This window comes from Alligator sinensis, unplaced genomic scaffold, assembly GCF_000455745.1.
Source record: "Alligator sinensis unplaced genomic scaffold, ASM45574v1 scaffold451_1, whole genome shotgun sequence".
Taxonomy (NCBI): Eukaryota; Metazoa; Chordata; order Crocodylia; family Alligatoridae; genus Alligator; species Alligator sinensis.
Genome location: NW_005842097.1, coordinates 795,562 through 817,237, shown reverse-complemented (window position 1 = coordinate 817,237; position 21,676 = coordinate 795,562). Strand labels below are relative to the sequence as shown.

The 21,676-nt window shown below is 43.9% G+C and overlaps 3 protein-coding genes across 3 annotated transcripts in view; 2 read left to right on the top strand and 1 right to left on the bottom strand.

Moving 5' to 3' along the window:
- Positions 1-2,929, bottom strand: part of LOC102374145 — a 19,636-nt gene extending 16,707 nt beyond the window's left edge. The window contains 4 exon segments of the mRNA XM_025204792.1: positions 620-1,007; positions 2,445-2,549; positions 2,720-2,794; positions 2,895-2,929. Coding sequence (XP_025060577.1) covers positions 620-1,007; positions 2,445-2,549; positions 2,720-2,794; positions 2,895-2,929 — 603 coding nt within the window.
- A 57-nt stretch (positions 2,930-2,986) lies between these two features.
- On the top strand, positions 2,987-6,871 carry VHL (von Hippel-Lindau tumor suppressor). The gene is made up of 4 exons (XM_006024154.2): positions 2,987-3,022; positions 3,202-3,595; positions 4,482-4,604; positions 5,080-6,871. The coding sequence occupies exons 1-4, from the start codon at positions 2,987-2,989 to the stop codon at positions 5,262-5,264; spliced, it is 738 nt and encodes a 245-aa protein (XP_006024216.1). The 3' UTR covers positions 5,265-6,871.
- A 10,024-nt stretch (positions 6,872-16,895) lies between these two features.
- The window catches only part of IRAK2 (interleukin 1 receptor associated kinase 2), a 29,138-nt gene continuing 24,357 nt past the window's right edge, over positions 16,896-21,676 (top strand). Inside the window, exons 1-2 of the mRNA XM_006024139.3 lie at positions 16,896-17,214; positions 18,905-19,084. Of these exons, the coding sequence (XP_006024201.1) occupies positions 17,022-17,214; positions 18,905-19,084 (373 nt within the window). The 5' untranslated portion in view covers positions 16,896-17,021. The remainder of the gene's footprint in view (positions 17,215-18,904; positions 19,085-21,676) is intronic.

Genomic DNA, 21,676 nt, shown 5'->3' with positions numbered 1-21,676 from the left:
ATGGCAATAAAACATGTTTTACCTGTTACCCCTTAACTTGTGATCCTATAATAAGAGCCAAAGCTCACAAATGAAATGCCTTTAATGGAAGATAATTCCTGGTGTATTCTCCTCTCACGTACACCAGTGTAAATCAGGAGTAGCTAAGGGAAGGAACCCTATACTGAATGGGGAGTAAGTGGTAGCAGCAAATAACTTGCTCAGAACAAAACCCTTTCTACTTTTAACAGACAAAATGGGAAAGTGAGTTTTCCACAAGGGGTCACAAGTCTTTGGTTAAAAGATCATATTTTATTGAATTTTAACATAAGGCTTCACATCTGGAATTTTAACATAAGGCTTCACACTTCAGATGTTCACCTCTCAAACCCTCTCTAATTGTTACTGCTGGTACAAATTACATCATTATACCAGTACAATCTGCTATCAGTTTATTTGTGAAAATTAAAGAGAAAAACAAATACTGTTTCTTACATTTGGGTGAAATACTTCCTCCTACTATAAGGATAGGGGCCAACTATATTTCTAAGAGAAGCTCACTGAAATCAGGGCTATTATACCTAGGTTGAATTTGCTCCTTAGAATCAGTGTTATAAGACTAACTGTTGATAGTCCTCACCTTGAATCTGCTGGGTCTCTCCCTTGCCTGGTGCCCCAGGGGTGGGGATAGGATGTGCTGCAGAGATTGGGAAGGTGTCCATGTGCTGTATCCTCTGCCCTTAGGAATGTGAGGCTTTTTTCCCAGATTTGTCAGCTTCCATATTCCCAGAGCAGATGGTCCTGTGGGGAGATTTCCCTTCCAGTGGACTTCACCACTGAAGTTGGATCCAGGCATAAGTTTCCCAGGAGGCAGGCAATGACACAGAGAAGGACTTAAATCTGAGATCATCTTTCTTCTGGAATTCTTACTCTTTCTCCCTTTTGCAGAATCCTGCCCCAGTGCCTGCAGAGAGGCTATGATGCTAGCTTTCCTTTTTTCTTGGTCCAGTAGCATCTCGCTGCTGGAATGAAAGACAACATAAACAGCCTGTCAAAAAAATACCTAAGAACATTTAGCTGCTATAACCACCACCACATTTCTCATGGAGGTAGGGGGTATATGCAGAAGAACATGCAACGTTTCTACTGGGAAAAATAATAATTATTCCTTTTTTCCTAAAACACTAAAATAGATCAATGCAAAAGACTGATGCTCAAAAATTAAAAACAATTACTATCCAATTTCCTAATGCTAAATCCTAAATGTGGGAACAAAATTAAAGGATCAAGTAGCCTAGTAAGTTAATAAATGTTGCAGGGAGACCTGTCAATTATTGCTAATAGATCCTGCCTGTGAAAAGGGAGCTATAAATACAGCATCTGATGCCTCTTCCAGTCACCGATCCGTACTACTGCTTTGCTAATTTATACCGACAACAAACATAGCCAGTGTCAAATGGCTCTGGATTACGTTGTCCAATAAGGTGGTCAGGAAGGCGGATCTTCACAAGTTTTTTTTTTCCTATTGCTTTCAAAGTTATTGCTCAGTATCCTTGGAAATGCAGTTAACATAAGGATGTGATGTCTGCATCATTTGAAGCGGATTCACTCCTCTCAGAAGGGTGCAGCACTGTGCTTTTGAGATAGGGACTGTTGTCCGTTTTGAAAACTTCTGCACACATGCACACTATACATATCCATTCCCTCAGATATGCATTTTTACCACTTACACTCACATAGCACCATGTGAACAATCAACTTCTGTAATACCACCTCACATAGACCCTCCTACCTACACCTACCCATGCACGGTATCATTTACTTCTATCTTACGCCATTATTATATTATATACATACAGAGTCATCAGAAATAAACATGATCTATACAAGCTCTTTCAGCCTTCTCATCCTGCAAAACACATACATGCTCAAAAATTGCCAGTAGTGCCTACACTCTAGAAATGATATCAGCTGCCTATACACATGCTCAGGGTGGGACATTTTAATTAGGGCAGTTCCGGGAGAGACGCTGTAATTAAAATGCTTCATTCTCATGTCTGTTAAACCCTGCATGTTTAAAAATGGCTACAGGCCGCTTTAGCTGAGGTTTAGCTAAGCATCCTGTGGCCATTTTTAAATTTTTAGGGCTTAACAGACGTGACGATGAGGCATTTTAATTGGAGTGGCTCTTCAGCAACCACCCTAATTAAAATTTCTCATTCGATGAGGTTTAGCTAAAGTGCTCCGGCAGCCATTTTAAAACACATGGAGGCTTAATAGACACGATGATGAGACAATGCTAAAGTGTTTTAATTAGAACACAGAGCAGACTTGATTAATCTGTATTGCGTACAGGCAGCTGATGCAATTAATCCAGGGGTTGTACTGTATTTTCCACGGCACATTTCTATTTCTAAAACAAAGAAAAATTACTCCTTTTAGCAAAAGGCTTGATCCTCATCTAGAAAAGACATTTGTGCTGTATCCTTTTGGAAAGCACACTCAGCGCTCCTCTCCCTTCCTGCATCATCTAACCATTTCTTGATACAGCAATACATACCCGCTGTGCTCTGCCTAAGAAAAAAAAATACTTTGCAGTTACTTAATTAAAACCTGTCACAATGCATGTGCCCGAGGGGATGCAGAGACGACGACACTCTGATGTTTTCCAACTTCCAAGGGTTTGGCTTTCTAACCTGAACAACGCTGTTCCAACACAGACTTAAATATCAGGTCATACTTGCCTGTCAAGAGTTGAAACTGCTGCCAGTGTTCACACGCTCGGTACGGCTCACTGGAAAAACCACAGCAAATACTGCCGTGTAGAAATCACGGGGTTTTTCTCTGAAACTGCAGGTGACACAAGTGACCGTTTGCACTGTTCCACATGAAAGGCAACATGGCTCGATGGCAACCTATGGGGCAAGGCCGTGTCCAAGTCCCAGAGCATGAAGCGACCCAGAAACACATATTTTGAAGAGGCTGTGTTGGCAGCCCACGCTTCGCGATGCTGCTGGCTTTGCAAGCTACGTTTGTAACACGGGTGGGAGCATCCCAAACCCACGATGCTCGAACCTCCATTGCAACGTGGGCCCCGCACCAGACAGACCCGCTCCGCTGACGTGTAAGCACCGTGGGCAGAAAGCCTAAAAGGGGGTGGGAAAGTTGGGCCTGAGCTGCCTGCCCTCAGCACCCCTTATTCTCCATTTCATCTCACTGCAGACTCTAGTGCTTAAGACTCAGGCTCATGCTTACTTAGGATCAGACTTAGGGACAGAGACAACCACTAACCGCTCACCCCAGCTCCAACATGCTGCGCATGCGCACTTAGCACCAGCGCGGGCCACGAGCAACGGGCACCGCCCCGCACATGCGCAACGAAGCTGCTCGCCCCCGCCCGCCGGAGCATCATGGCGGCCGGCGCCGCTCTGCGCATGCGCGCGGGGCGGCGGGCGCGGGGCGCTGCGCTCCCCCAACAGCCGCGAGCCGGCGCAGGTGATCTTCCGCAACTGGAGCCCGCGCCTGGTGCTGCCGGTGTGGCTGGACTTCGAGGGCAGGCCTCAGAGCTACCCCGTGCTGCAGCCCGGCACCGGTCGCCGGATGCACAGCTACGTGGGTGGGTGCCAGGGGCCGCGGGGTCGGTGCCAGCCCCGCTGTGGGTGTGTGGTGTGGGGCACGGGAGGCCGAGCAGCCCCTTGCGGGCTGGCAGAGCTCACCCCTGCTCTTCTCCTTTCAAGCAAAACCCGCTGGTTTTTTTTAAGTTTGGCCGCGCCCTTTTCATATGTATTCTTGTGACCCCCTTTTGGGTCGCGACATGTGGGTTGAGAGGCGCTGACCTCGAGCTGTGCGGACCCGGGCATTCGCTTTTCAACTCGAGGCCCTCCGTCCCCGGCTTGTGCAAATTGAGCGGCGCCCCGTTTCGTAAAACTAATTTATCTGCTACGGCAGGGGTTCCCAAGCCCCAGGCCGCAAAGGGTTGGCGGCCGGACCGTGTGTCCAGAAGTCACCCGTATACAGTGTCCCAGCAGCCAACTCTTTTTTTTTATACTGAGTATAAACAAGGGTTGGCCGGTCTGTGGTATGCCAGTCTCTTCCAATCTGCAGTTTCCTGGTCCACGGTCACTTCCGCGGTTTGCCGTTCTGCCATCTAAAAGGGTCAGGACCCGCTACGCTATGGCACTTGCCTCCTTAGGGAGCTGGGCAGGGCACAGCCGGGCAGGGAGAAACCGGAGCCTGCCCCTACCTCCTCACACCTGGCAGCGCCCGTCCAAAGGTCGCGCAGCACCCCGGGGAGCCCCCAGTGCCCCAGTTGAGAATCGCCGATCCAAATTCTTCCTCCGCTCCAATCCTCCGTGATCCTGCACAAGCTCTGAGTCCGCTAAATCTAGAGCTGAATAATACTGTACACTATCTTGTGCTCATTCGTATATTATTGAAAGGTATCATTCAGATGAACTGGATGTATGTCTCCCGCATTACATTTGATCTCTGCTTTTTTCTAGGGCATCTTTGGCTATTCAGAGATGCGGGGACAGATGACAGGCTTCTTGTCAACAAGATGGAGGTGTTTGAGCCTACTCGCAACGTGGATGGGAACTACATATTGGCAGACATCACACTACCTGGTAAAATAAGTTAAATCTGGCAGTGTTTAAGGGGAAACCAGTGAATTAAGACCACACACCTTATTCTACTTCAATATAAAAAATGGGTGACTGAATTAAAAATTCAATAAATTGGTAGACGCTATCTCTACCAGCAGAAAAGTTCTTGAAGGACTTCCTAAAGCAACATTGCTGATTTTTCTCTTCAGCATGGTGGTTAACGATTGGGCCTTGACTTAAGCTCCTCATTCAGCATTTTTATTATATTTTGCATAAGGTTTTGTGGTTCAGTTGCTACATTTCTATTCCTAGCTTGGCCAGTCATTCCATGGGATGTAGGTAATATCTCAATATCTGATTTTTCCCTTTATATAAAAATGTGAGAAAAATAATACCTCTCACATGAGTGTTGTGGGCTAACTTCAGTAAAAATACTTCCACGTTTTGATACAATGAGCTTCTCTAGCACTTCTCAGCCAATCTTTTCTCTCTGCAGTGTTCACCCTGAAAGAGAGATGCCTTCAGGTTGTTCGCAGTCTGGTAAACCCAGTGGACTACAGGAGATTGGACATTGTTCAGTCTTTATATGAAGAGTTAGAAGATCATCCCAACATTAGGAAGGATATCATTCGGCTGTCTCTGGAAAGAAGTGAAATGCTAAGGAATGGAGCTCCTGAATAAAACTGAACATCATTCATTCCAAACTCTTGACCAGGAAAGAAATCTTCCCTGGCAAACTACTAAGTTTAAATGGTGTTCATCACACTGAAACATTTCAAGAGCTGAGTAGACATTTGCATTTCATGCTCTGAAGGGTGTCTACGCTCTGTTGGTTTCAATATGTAACACTTACTAGGATGGACCAGATTCAGGAGGCTAAACAGTATACATATGTAAAATGCCAAGGGGAGCTGTTCAAAGGCAATTGACCAAATCCTGCTGCCCTTTGTACACACGTGAGCTAACTGATGTTAGTGGCCTTGTGCAGGTGGAACCAAGAACAAGATCTTGTTGTTTCTCAGAATAAATGTAGCTGAATGCATTTCTGATACAGTAAGTGTAATATAAAATGGGTTTGCTCATTATCATTCTCTTTTGAAAGATACAAATACAGATGATTTCCACAGACTTAGAAAATAAGCTACACAGAAGATTAATTTGACCTAGGCTGTGAAGGCTATAATTGCCTGAATGATTAAGAACCTAATACTCTTTTTACTTCAGTGAAGTTTCACCTAAACACATCAGGGTTTTAAGTTACTCCTAGTTCAGATCCTAGTGCTACCCCTTCAGGGATACAGAGGACTTGTGAATGTAATATCCTACCCATGTCTTTTGCAGGTCAATTGATCCAAAACATGCTGAAATTTGGATACACACAAATTAAACTATATTTTTTTGTTTAACAAATATTAAGGTATTCATCAAACAGCACTATGCAATGTTAGGAGCAGATCTCCAAAGAAACCATTCTGTCAGTGTTTAATATTGCACATTTATTTCCTATGAATTCCATACACTCCAAGGAAACTGCTGTGAAACTAAATGATTGATATAGCCTGTACAGTAATTTTTAAATGTCTCTTCCACTTTTTGTAAACTTGTTAGCTTTTCTTAAAATATCAAGTGTCTGATCTGTTCTTTATTCTCTGTTATAAAATGTAAATATGTATTATCTATATATATTTTTTTAACGACTCTGTTGTTTGTCAAATACCTTCATAGTCATCTCCTGTTTTTGCATTACTGAAGAATAACTGATAGCAACTTAAGCAAAAATGTACGCTTTAAAAGTTATCAATCTTGCTGGTGACAAAATTTGATCCCCACAGACTTCCTACCTAGGGCAGGCAGGTGGACTCGATCTCGCAAGGTCCCTTCCAGCCCCTAACGTTTATGAAATCTATGAAAATGTAATTAGTACAGACACTGCCTATGAAAGTAGCTAAATATTCTCCCTTGAAATTCCTTGCGTGCTCCAACTTGTGGCCCCAGCTATTGCTGATGAAGCTACAGTGATAGGTGTTCTAGCATAGCCAAAAGCACTGGTAGTTACCAAAATATGTACCATGCTCTCTCTTTGCTGATAAGAAATGAGAATAATATTGTGGCAAGAAGCCCCAGTGGCCCTAAGGCTACACTAGAACTCACACACTCATCTATCACTAGTGGAACTCTAATAAAGGTATTAAATGAGAAATTTTAAGCCTGCTGTACACCATGTCCTATATACTAGATTCAAGTTCAAATATAACATTTCATCCATGACCTTCCTTTCTGTGTCTTAAAATGTAAGTTGATGCTTCAAGTCTTAATCCTAGGAATACTGAGAGATACTTTGATCAAATGTTCTGCCCCATTCTATGTACTCGGAGATGTGTTACAGACCAAGCTGACTGACATTAAAGATAACAAGAAGTCCTTTTTTAAAAAATACATAGGGGGTAAAAAGAAGGTACCAAGTAATGTGGGGTCTCTGCAGGACACGCTTGGTAATCTGGTGGTTGCACCAGATGACAAAACTAACCTCTTTAACAGATTTTTGCTTCCATTTTTCTGAGCAGGGACAGGGACATCTCCCACACCGGGATCCCGGACGGACCCAGGGGAGACAGCCAGGCCCAGGGTCAGTGAGGACCTAGTCGGGGAACTTCTGATGGGACTAGACATGTTCAAATCAGCAGGTCCTGATGATCTCAACCCCAGAGTGCTTAGGGAATTGGCAGAGGTCATTGCAGGACCCCTGGCACAGCTTTACAAGCACTTGTGGTGCTCTGGTAAGGTGCCTGATGACTGGAAAAGGGCCAATGTGGTCCCCATTTTCAGAAAAGGGAGAAAAGAGGACCCAGGAAACTATAGGCCTGTTAGTCTTACCTCGGTCCTGGGAAGGCTGTTTGAGAAAATTATCCAGGGACACATCAGCAAGGGACCAGCAAGGGAGATTATGCTTGGGGGCAATCAACATGGTTTCATTCGAGGCAGGTCCTGTCAGACCAACCTTCTATGACCAGGTCACAAAAGCCTTCGACGCAGGTACAGCAGTGCATGTAGTCTTTCTGGACTTCAGGAAGGCCTTTGACACTGTCTCTCACCCCATCCTCATTAAAAAATTAGGCAACTATGGTGTCGATGCCTACACAGTCAGATGGGTTGCAAATTGGCTGGAGGGCAGCACCCAGAGAGTGGTGGTAGACGGGTTATTTTCAACCAGTAGGGTTCCCCAGGGCTCAGTCCATGGGCCTGCACTGTTCAATATCTTCATCAGTGGTTTGGACAAGGGGGTGAAAAGCACCTTGTTCAAATTTGTGGATGACACTAAGATGTGGGGAGAAGTGAGCATGCTAGAAGAGAGGGACAGGCTACAACTAGATCTGGACAGGTTACAGACGTGGGCGGATAAGAATAGGATGAATTTCAATACTGACAAGTGCAAGGTATTGCAGCTGGGAAAGAAGAACCAGCAGCATACCTACAGACTGGGGAACTCTCTTCTTGTCAGCACAGAGGCCAAAAAGGACCTTGGAGTCACTATTGATTGCAAGATGAACATGGGCCGTCAATGTGGGGAGGCGGTCAGGAAGGCTTACTGCACCTTGTCATGCATCCATAGATGCATCACGAGCAGGTCCAGGGAGGTGATCCTCCCCCTCTATGTGACACTGGTCAGGCTGCAGTTGGAGTACTGCATCCAGTTCTGGGCGCCGCACTTCAGGCGGGATGTGGAGAGCATCAAGAGGGTCCAGAGGAGGGCCACCCGCATGGTCAGGGGGCAGCAGGGAAGGTCCTATGAGGAGAGACTGAGACTTGAACCTGTTCAGCCTCCACAAGAGAAGGCTGAAAGGGGATCTGGTGGCCGCCTATAAACTTGACAAGGGGGACCAGAAGGCAATGGGAGAATCCCTATTCCCCCGAGCACTACTGGGAGTAACAAGAAATAACAGCTATAAATTGACGGAGAGTAGATTCAGGCTAGACATCAGGAGGCACTACTTCACAGTTAGGGCGGCCAGGATCTGGAACCAACTTCCAAGGGAAGTGGTGCTCACTCCTACTCTGGGGGGTCTTCAGGAGGCTAGACAATCACCTTGCCGGGGTCATTTGACCCCAGCATTCTTTCCGACCATGGCAAGGGGTCGGACTTGATGATCTGCTTAGGTCCCTTCCGACCCTACCAGCTATGAAACATTTCTATTTTTTTAGTCGATGTTCATTATACATCAGGTTAGAACGTACTTTTTACAAGTATTAGATCTGATAGTCTGTCTAATATGTTTCAAAGCCATATAGGGTCCATGTACTTACATAACTATCAAGTTTTAGTTCTAAATTATTCTCCTCTACTAATTTGTGACTAACCATGTTTATGCATAGTAGTTATTTAAGATATAAACCTATTTAAGATGTAATAGTTTGGTACAAAACTGATTATAATTATAGAGGTAGATTCACTGGGCTTCGGGAGTGGTGGAAGGCAGTGGAGCATATCAGTGCTGCTGCCCCTGAAGCTGTAGTTTGACCAAAATATAATCTTGAAATCTATGCAAGGGCAATCTCTCCAGCATCATAAAGGGGGAAATAACTATTTTACATGAGCCTCCAGAGCTTTATGTTAATGGAAGTTTTACCCACTGAGATGCCTTAGTCCCCTGCCCAACACTCAAGGCATCTAAACTCTTTTGACTAAGTTACCTAGATATCTAGAGTCCACCTCTATACCTGTCCAGAACGTCCCTAGTTGTGATGAGGTTAAGCTGCTCAGCTTCTGGCTCACATCTGTGCTCGCTCAGGATCCAGACACCTATAATTCTCCACCTAAATCCCAGCAGAGATTGAACCCTCATCAAGAAAGTGACAGATTATGGATTCATTTTCTTCTCAGTCTGTTGGAGGTAGGAGACATGCAACATCGCATCTGCTGTGTCTCAGGAAATTGCCCTACCCATAAGCTAGAGCCTCTTCTGAATGGAGATCTTCTCAACATCTACTGAAGAAGTGTTGTATGCATAGTAAAGATTTGGAGAGTCGTTGGACCAGAGAAAGAATGAGAGGGAGGTTGACTTTAGTCTACCGAGTACTCAGAAGGCAAAAGTCCTGGGCTCTGGTCTTTGCTCCTAAAAGACACTGGGTGTCTAACAGGGACGTCGTGATGCGTTACGTCACTGTACAAAGCCGTATGGCAATGTAGTGATCGCGTGGTCTACGTGTGATCGGCAGCTATGTTGCTGCAGCGGCACACTCCCGTTGTTGTGCGCTACTATGGCAACATAGCTGCAAAATATAACTGTGTGCCATGTGCATGGTACACTAGTGTCACAACCCAGTTAATCAGTGCCCATGTCACTTGCAAGAGATACCATTCAGACCATCATCTGATCAACTAAGGATTAAAAAGAAATCCTTGCCAGAGACTTAAATTTATGCCCACATCACAAACAAGAAACGAAACTTAAGCTTGATTTATGATTGGTCAGAGTAAAAGGGGATAGCCTGCCATAAATCCCTGCGATTGGTCAAGAAACAAGCCCAGACCCCTCTCACGTAACAGGCAGGAAAACCTAACCCACTACCTTGTAACCTGATAGCAACCTGAGAGCACAAAGAACTGCTGGCTTGCCAGAAAATTAAAGATTCCACTTAGCAGTTCATCATTGGATATCTCTGAGAGACACCTCTGTCTATAAATAGTTTAGCAACTTCCGCCTAAGTCGGAGACTTCTGGGGAAATCTCAGAGGAGAAACCTGAGTCCATCACCAGAGTAAATTGACAGTCTGATCAGCTGTCAATAGCTCCCTGTCAGCGTAAATATTGACGTATCAAAGCCCTGCAGGCACGCTAGCACGTTTTTCGGCGCCATGTCCGTCATCGTTAGCTGTAACCCGAAACCGTACGCTTGATCGTAATCGCTGTATCGTTAGCTATAACCCGAAACCGTACGCTTGATTATAATCGCTGTAACCGGAACAACTGCAACGAAACAAAGGCTCAGCCTGCGTCGCACGTCACTATCTGGGCGACGTAAGTAAACAATCTCCTATAACCAACACGCGTCTATACCTGATTAATTCCACTCCATCCATTAATCACCCGCCTGTTGAGGCGACAGTTTTACTGCTCCGGTGGTGGGGGGGTCAGCAAGCAGCTGCCGGCGTTGCTCTGATCTCCAACAACTAGGAGTGGTTACTGAAGGAAGTGCCAAAGCACAGCACTGTAGCAACACTGCCATACAGTGACATGTAGACGCGCTATTTACATCAACAGCCACTGAATTAAATGCAAAGCCAGCCCTGGGAGCAGGGATTAAAACCAAGGATTTCCCTTTCCCAGGAGACTCCCCTAATCACTAGGCCATGCAATCATGTATCCTCTTACAGCAAAAAAGAAATGGCTAGCATTTTTCTTCCCTTTCAGCTTGTTGACAAAAAGATGCCTGATCTCAGTTGAGGATTCTGGGGAGTGGGTCTTAAGTGGATTGAGGCACTTGGAGGACTCTTTGGAGTCCTAGAGATAAGCCTTAGTCCTAGAGATAGGCCTTCCTTGATATTTCTTGATGGCTAACTACTTCGCTCTGTTTTACACGTGAACTTGCCTTGTCTAAAACTGCACATGAAGTCCAGGAGACCAAAGGACTGAACCCAGATCATAGGTTCTGGTTCAGTGCTGCAAGCCTGCAACCTCTCTTCCTACCCCTCCTCAGAATTGGCACTTCTTACATAGTCTGAATTAACTAAGATTTTAAGTACTTTCAGCTTCTGACTGTTCAGCTGATGTAATCCTGTTTTCCTTTTGCCAAAGGACTGAAACATCATATTTTTCTAGCACATAAGAGAACAACTAGTTCCTCTTCAAAATGAGAAATGCAAGTTTCCCTCAGATATTCATTTACATTTTTTATACTGAACTTGGAGTCACACATGCTGTTACCACAGCGTGAATGTGCCATGGTACGTCTTTGTGACACTTGCTATCACTATAAGTCACATCAGAATTTATTTTCTGTATTAAATGCCACTCCATTTAACCAAGTTAGTCATAGTGGTAATACTGGTTTTTATTATCAAATAATCACTATACCCTGCCATATACAAGTTCAGATCATAAGAACTACTGCAGATTGTATCTCATTTTTGGAGCTCAGTGTGGCAAAGTGGGACTCCCCGACTAGCCACAGTGCTAGTTGACCCACTTGCCTTTGGGCATGCCACCCACCTGACTCGACTGCCATGCCTTGTTGTTAATTAATTAAAATATTAATTAAGGCAGGAGGCTACCCATTCTTGCCCCGATGCCAGGGGGCGCTATCTGCGGGTCCGTTCCTCCCCTGCACCACAACCCAAGCCTTGCAGATGCATCCAGATGACACATTGTTCCTGGCTTACAGCCGGACCAAGCTTAGGCCTCGTCATCAGGCCTCAGGTCACACACATTTATACCGCCTTCCTCTCACTAGAGCCTCTCACACTCTACTCTCTCTCACAGGGTCTCTTTCATGCATCGACAGCTTATTCTGCCTTGCACCCTCTTGGAGCGGGCTCCTTTGGCCATAGGCTTTATCTAGTTCGTACCTTGGGTGGCAGACATACCGTCTTTTGGGCCTCTCCTGCGACCCTCACCGGGGTAGTGGCTAGCCAATTACCCAACCCGGTCTAAGCTTGCTCTGGCCCCTTCCGGGGCAACTCTATATGCTCACACGTATAGGGGTCCCTCCTCTCTTCCCCCTTCCTAGAGCCACCCCTCACTGGGGCATTCTTAACTCACACCACGACTGGTGTTCCAGGGTCTCACGGGGACTCTCACTCCACCCCCCGGAGCAGCAGGTCATTGTGCACACTACAGGTCTTGCCCCGCACCATGACAGGGACGAATGTTCATTTTTGTGGGATAATGTATTATCCCTCCTGCCATTGGCCACGCTTGGCCTCCCAGCAGTGGGGGACTTGCCAGGGTCAGGACTTGCCCCTCTCTCTCAGACTGGGCCCCCTTACTCAGCCTCTGGCCCAAACTACAGCCTTGGACATCCGAAGACATACCTAGGCCTACTCCCCTCACTGGGGCTCCACACCGCCTCTTTCACTGGGGCTATGGGGCTTCTCTCCCCAGTGGGCTCAGGTGGCCATAGCCATGCCTGGCCCCAGCTACCTTTCCTCAGGGTCCTACACCCCACAGCCCCAGATGGCCACAGCTGTGCCTGGCCCCAACTCTCGCTCCTCAGGGTCTTGCACCCCACAGGGCTCAGGTGGTCACAGCCGTGACTGGCGCCACTCCCTCCAATGTTACAAAACCCACCCAAAAGGCAAGGGCTAGAGTTAAGGCACCCCTACCTGCCTTTCACCGGGGTGATAAAACTGGCCTGACATTTCCTGGGGGCTCCTGCACCACTGAGAGCCCCACCAAGCCACCCACTCCCAGCAGGGTGCAGTTTTAGGTCATGCCCAGGACCAGGAGCCTCCTTATCATCCCCTACAGCTTCTGCCCTTACCTCCAGGATGTTGCATGGAGCCTTACAGCCAGAAAACGTTACTACCTGCACTGCCAGCAGCGAACTGCCCTCTTTATATAGGCGGCCAGAGATCTAAAATGGCCACCGCAATAAGCACCTGCTGGCTGCTTGGCTCCACTCTTAAAGTGGCAAGCACCAACAGTGCCCTGCCACACGTGGAAACAGTCTGGCATAAGAATAAATGTGTGAGAGGCAAGAGGGTATTGTGATACCCAAAAGCTTGCCAGTGTCATTCTATCCCAACCATCAAGTTGGCCCAATGAAAAATATATGCCACAAAAATTCCTGCCTCTCCCATGTGTTGTTTGTCATTGGAATTACAAGTGGCGTATTTTGTAATAGTCCTCCTTTTAGATCAATTTCAGTTGTTACCTAAGCTCTTGGCCTCATTATTTGTTTTAAACTTCAAATATACGGAAGTTGTTGGGAAAATAAATTTCCTGTGCTGGTTGAGGTGATATTTTTCAGCTTGGATACATAAAGCACATATTAGCCATATATACTGACATCAGTTTGATCAAAATTACATTTTCATATGGGATATGACCATGTTGTACAATGATAAGTAACATCATTTGACATCAACTGCAAGATGTGTCAGAAAAATATTTAAGTAAGCCTGTATATATGAGAACATAAAACTAAGGATGTCCCCCTTCCCCTCAGCTCTGTAAATTGGTAATTGTATATGGAGCCTTTCAGTCCTCAGTTACTCAGCCAGTTCAGTAATGAATGAAATGCTGTAACTCCCATGGCTATGAAATGAAAGAAGGTGTTTCTCAATTCTGCTCGTAATTTCACTACTTTAAAAGACAATGACACAACTGAAACTACTGTTGAGTGACTGCAGAAGAACAATGATTTGAGAGGATCCAGTTCCTCTGGAAGTTCTGCTACTAGACTTTCCCTTAATAGCTGGGGCACTTAGGTTTGAAATACTGAATGGCTGCCAACCACTCAATAACAAAGCAAATCTTTTAAACCAACATAAGTCATGACCAAATCCCAGCAGAGGTAATTACATTTGATCTCCTGAAATTTCCTGCTGTTTCAGTTGGACACACAATAATTTTATAAATAATAATAATTTTGTGTCTTAAAGTTGACCTCCCACATTTCCACCTACTTGAAGTCACATATTCATTATCATTTTATATGAGATGATTAATTTTTACTAGTAATGGATTTTGCAGAGGATTTCAAGGAACCAATTAAAATATTATGCTCAAGGTGTCTTAATTTCTTAATTTAAATAGTCCCGATTTGGCTGCATGTTGCTATACAGCTGCTGCAATCTCCCCCTTGAGATGTGGTTGCACTGCAGCCTTGGGTGAAATGGTCCCTATATTAATAAAGGGCATTTGAATTTTTGGAATTGAAAGGCACTACAGAAATGTTAATTACTCTTACTAAGTTCCTCATGGTGACTGTCCAAGGGACTGAGAAGAGTAATATACTTTATACTATGCCATTACTTTAAAGCATTACAAAATGTGATCCCAACACATGCAAAGTAATTCATAGTCTCAGCCTGAAAAAATATTCTTCAGTTTGCTTGCCAAAGTACCCAGTTGTACAAAGAGGCTAGTACCAAGTCAAAGCCACATTCCCTCACAGAGGTAGACACATTTCAGTGGTGAGTAAAATTTATTATTTTATTTCCTAGCTTGCCCTGTGAGGCAATGAGCCCCAAAGGTCTCTCAACCCTGGCTTCTAAGTCCCATGGCCTGCAAAGGTCTCCTTCCCAACTCCCTTTTTTAAGTAATTTATAAAAGGTCCAGGGCTGCTATCTCTTGGCTGGGAAACCCTGTCTTTGTCTCTCTCACACACATATATGAAAGAGAGAGAGAGAGTGGAATGGACTGCATCATTATTTAATCATCATAACATCAGTATTGCCTAACCCTCACCCTCTCCCACGTGCACATCATGCAACTAGCTTGAAAATCATGATATTTTAATAGTGAACCATTTGTGGTGGCTTTTCTTTGCTCTCTGGTTTTTAGGTTACATTCTGGGCACATTTTTCCAGCTTTTTTTCATGCACATGAAGGCAGGAAACTTAATTATGTTTTTAATGAAAGGTAAGATTCACATGACTCCACATCCAGGAGCTATCAGATAGCAATTAAAGATTGTCAGGCTTATGATAAAATTATGAGCATGGCAATATCACTTAAAATATAGGCAAAGTAAAAGAACAGTCAATTTAAAGTATCTATAGTAATATTTAAAATGAAGAGAAAATATTAGAGTTAAATATGAATATAAAGAATAGGGAAAGGAAAGGATATAAATTTACATACGTATATGTATATTTTTCTGTATTATATAAGCTGTTCAATCAGGAGGGAGTGAGGTTCTCTGAAAGTATAAAAAATTGCCCAGGTAGGTGACTTTACAGGACTGGAGCAGTGAATGCAGATAGTCAATGCAACCACATGGGCCAGGTACAGACATTATACTTTTACCAGTATAAGTGATTGGAAACCAGTTTATACCCATAACAGAACAGAAGTTTGGCACGCACAGACTCGTTAAAAAATGGCAGAACCCAGTCTAACATTTTCTTCCCCCACCAAAGGGCAAATGTGTGTTCTGTTGGCTACTGATCTAAATCAACTATGCCACTTACAAACAACCACGTGACCTCAGGCTTTTTGAATGTTTGTACCTAGCCATGAAGGCAATGTTACAATCATTGTAAATATCCCGGAAAGGCTGGAGCTATGTAAACTTAAGAAACAAAGAATTCAGGGGAAAATACTTAAAAATGTCACACAATGCAACACTAAAATACTTTTAAGGAGTTAAAAAATAAAAACATATTTAAAAATATATAAAAATATATTTAAAAAATAATAAAGCAATACATACAGTCAGTAAATGCAACAGAGAAGGTAAAGGGGGATTATAATATCCAGAAACATATATCTATATCCATATCTATATATCTATGGGGCTAACATTAAATATAAATTGTAAATAAAGCTAGAACCAATAGTTCCTGGGCATAGCATTGTCTCAACCTTCTTGATTCTCCAACCTTTTCATTACTTTATACTTGGCCTTGTTATACTGCTGCTCTCCTACTATTATGCTTGAACAGCACCTAACACAATGGGGTGTCAATCTCGATTTGGATCTTTGCTTTGCTACCATAATATGAACTGTACTAATGAAATCTCTAATGCCATGAAGCCTATAACAATTTGATAATGGCTAGGCAGCTGGCATGCTGCGACTCAGGTCCAATATCAGCTTATTGTTTCTTTGCGCTCCCTTGTCCCTCTCGCACTTTACGCTTCGACTGTAAGCTCTTTGGGGCAGCGACTGTCTTTGCGTTCTGTGTCTGTACAGCTCTGAATGAAGCGGGGGTCTTGGTCCAGGCCCGGGGCTTCTAGCTGCTGTAATAAATGCAGATCAGTCACAGTAACAGAGAGTTCAGTCGGCTGAGCTGAACCAGCGCAAGCAAGTACAGTTCCACTGACTGCCTGTTATTACCTTAAACTTGTGTCTTTTACCATAATCGAGCTCTTTCGCAACCTGTTGGCAACACCAAGTGCAGTGTAACACTTAGACCCTGTCCTCATTCAGATCAGGCATGTAGCTAAGTAACGTGGCTGGAACAACAGTGACCTTAGCGAGAAAAAAGCTACTTTTGTTTTGGGGCTGAAGGGACCTGACGTCACCCAGGCAGGAAGCAAGGAGGCCTGAGCTGAGTCTGCCTGCCTCCTTATACCCGCCTTCTTGGTTAGGGCCGGTCCTGATAGGGAGGGCAGAGTGCCAGCCTCAGCCCCTCCCAAGGAGAGGACGCTTTAGCAAAGTGTGACTCCTTGCCTCATAGCAAAAGGAAACAGACATCCGCACACACACGAGAGTCACTGCTCTTGCCCAAAGAGAGCCAGCCCCAGCCAGCAGCTATGCACAGCTGCTGTTGATGGCCAGCGGGGGGAACGGGACGACACCTGCATTGGCAAGTGACAGCAAAGAGATGGACCTGCAGCCTCTTTCACTGTCGTCCACAGGGAGCTCCCTCCAGTCCCTCCGAATTTACAGCCTGCCTGCCTGGGTGCTGGAGGATTTCTGCCAGAAGATGGACTGCCTGAGTGACTATGACTGGATGCGATTCGGTGAGCAAGGGCGCAACAATGGCAAGAGAAGGAGGGATGAACAGCTAGAGAAGTCTGATCTTGATTAATAGCCATGCTGACAGAGGGGGAAAAGGGGTGGCAGGGTTAAGGACAGAGTGAGGTGTAAACACAGATTGATGGATATAAGTCAAGGCAGTGAACTGTAATATTCTGGGATCAGGTTCAGTTTTGCTCACATGGAGATTTCTGTTCAGCTCCGTCTCAATTAAAGGGACATGGTAAATGTCACATATTTCACCAGCTGGATAATACTATGATTAAGGGGAAAAAAAACTATACAAATAATATAAATGAGAATGGAGAAATGGGGCAAAAATTGCCAACCAGAGATTGTGACTAATGGGTACAGAGCACGGGCTCAACAGTGGAAATAAAAGATGATGGCAGTGAGGCGGGAAGGGAAGGGAAGGGAAGGTCACAGTAACCTGAGGCAGAGAGGGGGCAGGAATTCCACAAGTGTGACTAAGTATCAGGAACTCCTTGTGCTTTCTGGATTTATTGGAGCCACTGACATATTTAGGACTTGATCCCACAAATATATCTGATTGGCCAATCCCTAAGCCCCACCCATCCATTTTTGGAACAGGTTGCCACTATTTTCTTATTATTTATTTCTCTGGTCCCATTTTCTAACCCTGTTTATCGTACTCTATGTTCTCAGATTCTATACCTCTTTTTTTGCCTTGTTTCTATATTTTCTTATTGATCCACATGACTTGTCTTTTTTCTTAATCTTATTATCCAGTTAGGGAAACATGCCAAATTTACCTCTTACCTTTTGATTCTATTTCTACTGAGATGACTCAGAACCTGAAAAAAAAATCTCAGATGTGAACCACTCTGACCAGATTTCTTGCTTGGCTGATCTCACTTTATTTTACTTCATTTGATTTCACTCAGCACTTGTCATGGTATGCTTACTGCATTCTTCTCTACTGAAGTGATTATTTATACAGCCATGGAGATGTCCTTAGAAAGATGGGCATGCCCTGATCAGCCAAACCCTGGATGTTCACATCTCCAGTTATCCAACATTTATCTGTATCCCCCAAACTTATCAGATACCTCTCTTATCAGATCAAAGATAGTGAAGATGCCTGAAGCTTGGAATTTGCAATCTACTGGAAAGAGGGAGTTTTGAGAAAGGACATGGGCTGCAATAATAGGGGATTGTGAATTAAAATACTTGCCTGTAATGACTATTAGAACAAATGAAAAATTAAGGGTTCATGTGTAAGCAGTATAATTTAAACTCCCTTTCACTAAGTTAGACCCAATTATTAAGTGTAAAGGAGTTGCCACAGCAGCTGGTGACCACAAACAAGTGCAACTGCAGTGGTGCTAGCATAGACGGGCAAAATCACTTTAAAACACAAATTACAATGCAGGTTGCCCCAGCTTCACTCTAGGCTCAGCTACAGCAGTAAAAATTAGCAGCTTTACCTGTCTACCATAAGGAACTGCACTGAATGTATTCATTAATTTCAGTGGAATCAAACATCAGCAATTCAAATGAGTTTTTTCTGTGGTGCAAAATATTAGGGGTACTGGAAAGTTAAATAGATTTGCAAATGTAAACCAAATGTGTAACAAACCTGGGCTTTGTCCATTTGTACTTATTTTGTTCCTTTCCAGTTCTTTAACATGAATATCTCTTGTTTACCTTTAGCCTCTTATGTGATAACGGATCAGACAGAGCTGAGGAAAATCAAGTGCATGGAGAAGACGGGAATTAGCATCACACGAGAGCTCATGTGGTGGTGGGGAGTGAGGCTTGCAACAGTCCAGCAACTACTAGAACTACTGCAGGGACTGGAGCTCTACCGAGCAGCACAGGTCATTCTGGACTGTGAGTAGATGCTCCTTCTTGCATGGAGAGACTTCTCCTTTATGTTAGGAAACCTAACCTAAACCAAAATAAGCCCTTTTTTTAGTTGACAAACCTTGTTTCAAAATTCACTGCCTGATTTTGTCATGTCACAACTCATGCTAAGCATTAACATTGGAATTACCATCCCAGACCAAATCACATATCTATTTAGTATACTGTCCTATTTCTGACAGTGTCTAATGCAAATTGCTTCAAGAAAAGGTACAAGTAAGTTCACTGATGCTCTGAAGCAGAGGTTTTAATACAATCTAAATCTTTAACTGTGAATGTTCTCCTTTCCATAGAAAAATCTGGTCTTTTTTTTTTTTAACTCTTGATCACAATGGAAGCTACAGGTTAATGCTGCCTTTTAGTTTCGTTGCATATCCCCCTGCTCTTGTATTCAGAGGATGGGTAATTAGAAGAGTTTTGCCTGGTTGTCAGATTTGCCTTTTCTATGTCCCATTCAGTATTTTTTGCATCTCTAATACATTTTCTGCTACCCCTTACTCTTTGCTGTATCTTGATATGGAAGTGTTCCTCTGACTCAAACCACTTTTATCATCTGTCTGATCTGCCTCTCCTTTGATTATATCACTTTTGAGAAGTCAGCTAGCATTTGAGGATAAACCACTGCCTTATAAAATGGCATTATGGTATGATTATTTTCCTTGCCATCCCTTATGTGTTTAAGTTACAGTCACTTTGCAGCCCCTCTATTATTATTGCATTTGATCCTTGAGTTCTTACCTCCACCTACCAATGACTCCTTGTGACCCAGAACAAGTCACTTGAGGTCTTGGGGTGATTCAGTATAGAGGAGTTATGGGCAATTTTCATTCCTCTTCCCTTCATGCACTTCCACACAAAAACACATTTATTTGAGCTTTAAGTGTCTATAACAATTTTCCTTTTTTATGAAGGAAATAATAATAATTGCAGATAGCTGCTAATGTGTAATGATTCCTGAAAAAAAAATATCCTGGCAAATGCAGAAAAAAGATAGGTACCACAATGACACAAACTTTCACAATGTCCTGAAGCATTCCTCGCATCTAATTTTTTCTGACACATGATTTGTTAGCAGAATGATGAAGTACTATTGCAAAATCTGCAGATGCATGACAGTCTTAATGGATGTGTCAGGGCAAATTATAATAACAACCAGAGATATACTTAGAAATTACTGCTTGAAAGCTCCATGGATGCCTTCTCAATGGAAATTTCCAGGATTTTGCTCACTGTTTATATTTCCACTTTTGACTAAAATGGCTCATTTTGTTGCTAAACATAGTAAGAAAAATAATATTCTGAAGCATGAGAAGACCTAAGTAAACAGAGCCACTGCCTTCCCTATCTGCTTCATCCACTGAGTAACAGAAAAGAGAGGCAGACAAAATATCTGTTTTTTTCCTTTCATGTCAACAGAACAGAGAAGAAAGTTAAGAAAATATGGGAAAGACAAAGAAGGTGAAAGTCTCATTTTCTTCTTTTGTCTCCACAATGGAGAACTTTTTAAATTAGACATGGGTCACACAGTCTACCTCCCTTCTACCAATGCAGGACTATGCTCTATAGTCCCTGATCTAGTGCTTTACCCAGTTTACTTTAAAAAAAGGCTCAAGCAATAAGACTTGTTCCCTTGACAGATTAATCTGCCACTGAATAAATATCCTGTCAGAGAACTTGCCCTTCTAATAATTCTTTTCTCTCTCCTCATTTTAATCCTAGTTAAAGTATCATCAGTGGGTGCATTTACACGTTGCTGCACAACGTTGTACAGTGCCATGCTTTAGTACTTCCTATCTCCTACATGATATGCATAGGGTGGCCATCATAGAGGACATTCCAGTTTTCTGCTAGTCTGTCCTCCGTCCTCTCTCGATACGAAACCCGACACCTTTATGTCCTCTATTTTTCTCTTAAAGAAAGGCATAAAGGCATCGGGTTTTGTATCAAGGACAGAGGACAACCGGACAGTCCTCTATGATGGCCACCCTAGATACGCACCAGTAAGCATAAGCCACTACATGTGCAAACCAAGGCATCCCAGTCTGGAGAAGAATCATTTAGTATAACTGGGCGCATCTATACGTCACTGTACGGCGCTCTACAGCAGTGTAGTGATCACATGTGTCTACATGTGATCATCAGCTATGCTGCCATAGTGGTGCGCTTGCCAGCTATAGTGCCGCTGCTACAGCAACGTAGCTGCAAAATCTAAGTATGCGCCACCCACACGGCGCAGTAACAGTCCATACGGTGCCATGCTTTAGTACTTCCTATCTCCAAGAGGAAGTATTAAAGCATGGCACCGTATGGACAGAGGGGCTGGGCAGTGGAGGTGAGGGATTGTTCAGGCAGGGACAAGCCTGAGCCTGCCCTTGTATATACTTAGCTTATCTGCTTATCTTCTCACAGCTCATGTCATCCTTCAAAGGATCTGGGGGCACAGGAATCCTGGCTGAGAACCAGTGCTGTAGGTACTAGCATTCAGTTAAGCCACATTTTAAACACTGAATTAGTTTATTTTTAATAGCATTTTCTGTACTTTACAAGAGAGAACTCCAG